Source organism: Triticum urartu, chromosome 1, assembly GCF_003073215.2.
Source record: "Triticum urartu cultivar G1812 chromosome 1, Tu2.1, whole genome shotgun sequence".
Lineage (NCBI taxonomy): Eukaryota > Viridiplantae > Streptophyta > Magnoliopsida > Poales > Poaceae > Triticum > Triticum urartu.
This window is the reverse complement of record NC_053022.1, coordinates 433625888-433630577: the sequence shown is the minus strand read 5'-3', so window position 1 is coordinate 433630577 and position 4690 is coordinate 433625888. Positions and strand designations below refer to the sequence as shown.

The 4690-nt window shown below is 41.7% G+C and overlaps 1 protein-coding gene across 1 annotated transcript; it reads right to left on the bottom strand.

Moving 5' to 3' along the window:
* Positions 1–1603: 1603 nt before the first annotated feature.
* LOC125516496 lies at positions 1604–4684 on the bottom strand. The gene is made up of 10 exons (XM_048681924.1): positions 4090–4684; positions 3769–3960; positions 3043–3150; positions 2911–2952; positions 2721–2816; positions 2538–2633; positions 2300–2410; positions 2166–2198; positions 2033–2083; positions 1604–1948 (listed from the first exon to the last, which is right to left on the bottom strand). Exons 1-10 carry the CDS (start codon positions 4558–4560, stop codon positions 1850–1852), a joined length of 1299 nt encoding a protein of 432 aa, XP_048537881.1. The 5' UTR covers positions 4561–4684; the 3' UTR covers positions 1604–1849.
* Positions 4685–4690: the final 6 nt, after the last annotated feature.

Below are 4690 nucleotides of genomic sequence, written 5' to 3'. Positions count from 1 at the left end.
GTATTTGTTGGGATCCGATGAAATGTGAGTTTATGATCAAATTTGTATTGCTTTAATATCCATACTTGATTATTATAGCCTCGTATTTCTTCTCCGATATTTGGGTTTTGTTTGGCCAATTTAATCTATTTATCTTGCAATGGCAAGAGGTGCTTTGTGATGGGTTCAATCTTGCGGTGTCCTTTCCCAGTGACAGAACGGGCAGCAAGACACGCATGCATCGTTGCCATTAAGGATAAAAAGATGGGGTCTATTCCTACATGAATAGATCTTGTCTACATCATGTCATCATTCTTATTGCATTACTCCGTTTCTCCATGAACTTAATACACTAGATGCATGCTGGATAGCGGTCGATGTGTGGAGTAATAGTAGTAGATGCAGGCAGGAGTCGGTCTACTAATCTTGGACGTGATGCCTATATACATGATCATTGTGTTGGATATCATCATGATTATTCGCTTTTCTATCAATTGCCCAACAGTAATTTGTTTACCCACCGTGTGCTATTTCTCCAGAGAAGCCACTAGTGAGACCAAGCAAACTATGGGGACCTGCCAATGGCGGAGCTGATTGCCGTGGTAGCGTGGTATATCTGGTGGCAACGACGCCAGTTTGTGAGTGGTGAGACTATCCAATCGACTGATCGTACGGGCGTTTCTATCAAAGCACTGGCCACAAACTTTATAAGAGCAATGACTCCCAATCAACCAATTCGAAAGCATGATCACATGTGGAAGAGACCGCCTTAGGGTTTAGTTAAGGTCAATGTGGACACCGCATTTCATCATGACACGCAATCGGGTGCCACGGGAGCTGTTGCACGTAATGATAAGGGGAATTTTCTGGTTGCAGCTAACTGGTTTTTACCACATGTTACCAATGTCAGTTGTGTAGAATTGAGTACGATTTGTAATGGGCTCTATCTGGCAGCAAACGTTGGAGGTAACTGAGTGATCGTTGAATCAGATAGTACATTTGCGGTACAAACCTTGAACCAGTATGAGGACTACTTCAGCCCTGAAGTGAGAGCAAGGAATCAGATAGTACATTTGCGGTACAAACTTTGAACCAGTATGAGGACTACTTCGCCCCTGAAGTGACAGTAAGCGAATGCCATAACCTTGCTAATGAGTTTGGGAAAGTTTTGTATGATCATTGCTTCCGTGAAGCAAATGAGATAGCAGATTATTTAGCAAAGCTTTGCTTTAGGTCTAGAGCTTCTTCACTTTGGGTTTCCAACTCTCGTGACTCTATTTCTCATATGCTTGTAAATGACCTATCTATTATTTGAGAAATAAAGTCGTATTATTGTAAAGAAAGGTAATGAACAATATGATATGGCCCGCTGTGTAAAGTCTATAAATACTAGACGACCGAGTAGCTACCCGGGGAAGGAACCAAACACGCCTTGCCCAGGCTCCATCCAAGCAGCAGTTTTTACCAGGCAGGTATTTTCTCATTTCAAAATCATTTGGATACACAGGACTTGAGTGGAAATGCCTCGACGAGGATTTTCCACCAATTGAATTTGTTCATTTCACGATAGCATTTGAACAATTTGCTGTATGGGGATATGTATGTAATAAATGCGAGACACAACTAGTCAATTCAAGATGAATTTCTTCCATACAAAAGCTAGTCAATTCTGCAGGCGTTGCTAGGAATACAAAAGCTAGTGAGTTTCTTCCATACAAAAGCTAGTTAATTCAAGATTGATTTTTTTCAATACCCGCTCCAAGACATTACCAACAGGCGTTGCTAGGAATAATGCAGCCTGGAATCTTTATGGAACCAGCGCCAAGACATTACCAACACAACTACACAGCTGTTATCTTAACAAACACAACTACGCAGCTCCTATCTTGTCCTTGGGAATTAATCCTATCAGTTCTGCAATCTTCAGCTTCTTCCTGGCGTACTGCTCATACGTTCCAGAACACAAACTCTGAAAATGGAAAGAGTAAGATACTACATAAAAAATTACAGGTGGATACAATGTTGTTTGACAATATCTACCCAACAAACATACCGTCCAACGAATTTCTTGTGCAATCAGCTCACGGGCTTTATATTCTGGAACCTATAGAGACACAAAAGAAAGAAATCACACGAGAATATAACAGGAACCAATGGATGCTAAGATAACGCCATACTATACTTACACTGTCACTAATGCCTTTTGTGCACCGAGCAAACTACAAAGAAAGAAGACCAAATCAATTTGCATTGTAAAAGAATATATTGATTTATAACAGAAGCAATCACATATAGAACGCCTGTGGAACAAAAAACCTACAACACGCTCCATGTTGGAATCGCCGTAATTCAGCTCATACTTCATACTGCGGTCGTGTGCTGAATACAAGTTTTCACCATAAACTTGCTCAAGAGCATCTCTGAAACTCAGCTGAACATTGTCCAAGGGAAAAATAAATAACATCACCAAGCATAAGTAGAGAGAAAGTATTCACAAAACACAATCATCAGTAAAATAACAATGTTGTGTTTTGAAAAGGCTGATGTGCAGCGCTGACCTGATGATTATCATTGACCCGCTTCCAAATCTGATAGAAGACACCATCACGATCTTTCTCAAACATGAGATCCATGCGTGCATTCCATATATACTCCTGAATTTAACCGAAAGAATGCAATTGTTAAATACAACTATAACAAGGGCCGAATATCTAACTGAGCAAGGGATAGAGGAATTCTACATGCAAACCAGCAGCTGCTAGTTCCAGAGTCATGTTCTGAAACCCAGCTGCGATCCTACATGCTTGGAATGTGGCCTTTGAATGTATACGCGCCCACTAAATAATAGAACAGACAAGTTATTGTGGTGGTGCAACATTTATATAGAGATTTTTTGCAATTTCATGGTTTTGAGAGGTCAAATATGCATACCTCAATAGACGACTCATTTGTCAGCAAATACTGTTCAAGCCACTGTCAAGAACAAACATTGTTAGTCCAAGAAAATAAAAATACTGAACAAAGCTCTAAACTTGAACTAGCTGATGATTCCAAAAGGCATACTTTAATTTCCTTCACAATTGTTTCCCAGTATTGGAGATAATCTCTATCAGCGTCAGGGGTGCTATAAAATGCTCGGTATCTACTCCACCTTGTATACTCAAGGCCACCCTGCATCCGAGTAAAACAACAGGAAAACGACATAGTTCAGCTGTCCTGAGAATAACAAGCACTGAACATAAGCGAACAGGATGCTCTTAAGAGTACTGATTAGAGTACTTATGAAGTTTGAGAAGAGCCAAATAACACATAGTACTTGAACGTGTCAAAAATATACGGGGACTCGAAAAAAGGGGCAAACTTTGTTTATGCGTACGAAAACAGGATAGTAGTTTTATTCTGGGAGCAGCCTATAGCATGTGCGCCCAACTGAGGTTTTAGGACTTGTTCCATCCAAATAAAAATTGAAAATTAATCTCTGTTTGATTTTAACTGAAAGACCCCGCTAATTTATTAAAAGAACCCATATTCTAATATGTGCTTAATCTCCAAATGCTGCAATTTTCTTAGTTTTAGTGTTGAGTTTGTCCAAGGACCTTATGTATGCCTCTTAAACTCAGACTTAAAAGTCAAGCTACAAAGAAGTTACTTTCATATTAAGCAATTTTTTGCTACTGTCCATTCAAAGGGCAAATCAATAAGAAACTGGTTACCGACTGCATTTGTACATAGTATTAAATGTAGATGCATTACATAAATAAGTGCAGCGAATACGGTAATGACACTTACATCATTGAAAATGACTAGCCGCTGGTAGTCGCTCAAGGACTTTTTGTAACAGAGTTCGGAATCAAAATACCAACCAAAGAAGCCATCTTGGACGTAGTGAAAGAAGTAGTCGTTCTTGACGATAAGCTCTGGAGGGTACTTGCGTTCCAACGCAGCATCATCAATCTTGTCAACCGGCACTCCTTTCAGCAGCTACATACACAGATGGAGTAAGTACATAAGAGGGCATAACTCATTTTTCATGTATGGATGTATGTATGATAGATTAATAATGATAAACAGACAGGAAGGAGCATTGATGTGTGGGACAAATTAACTAACCAGGCAAGCTTTGATGCGATAAAGCGCATACTTGAGATGGAACTTGTTGGTCTCCTCTTGGTCCAGTTCGGTGTAAGTCTCAATTTCAGTCATGCGGGCCCCTAGCTTTTCACAGTCGCTTTTGTGTTGCTGCTTCGTGATAGCATCATTGGCCGGTTCAGCAACAACAACGACGGCCGAATCTTGTGAATCTCTGTCTCGTCCCTCCTGGGTCTCCTCGTTCAAGAAACACTGGATTTGATATTGTACTAGAGCAGCTCGCGACTCATCATCATGGAAAGATTTACGGGTAAGGGCTTCCAGGATTTCACGGGAAGGGATGTTTGACAAACCGGCGAGCTCCCATTCCGAGCCGACTGGCAATTCCAATTGGGCGAGGCGCGAGGCAACAATTTCATGGTACCTTGGCTCTGTTGCAGGCTCGTCGGGCGGCGGAGAGCCTCCATCGGAATCGACGACGGATCCAGACATAGCAGGCTCGTCGTCGGGGAGTCCGGGCGGCGGAGAGCCTCCATCCACACGGCTGCTGCTATCAGAGTCCGGATCGACAAGGGATCCAGACAAGGATGCGCCACCGTCACCAAGGCGCCGGCGGGACACT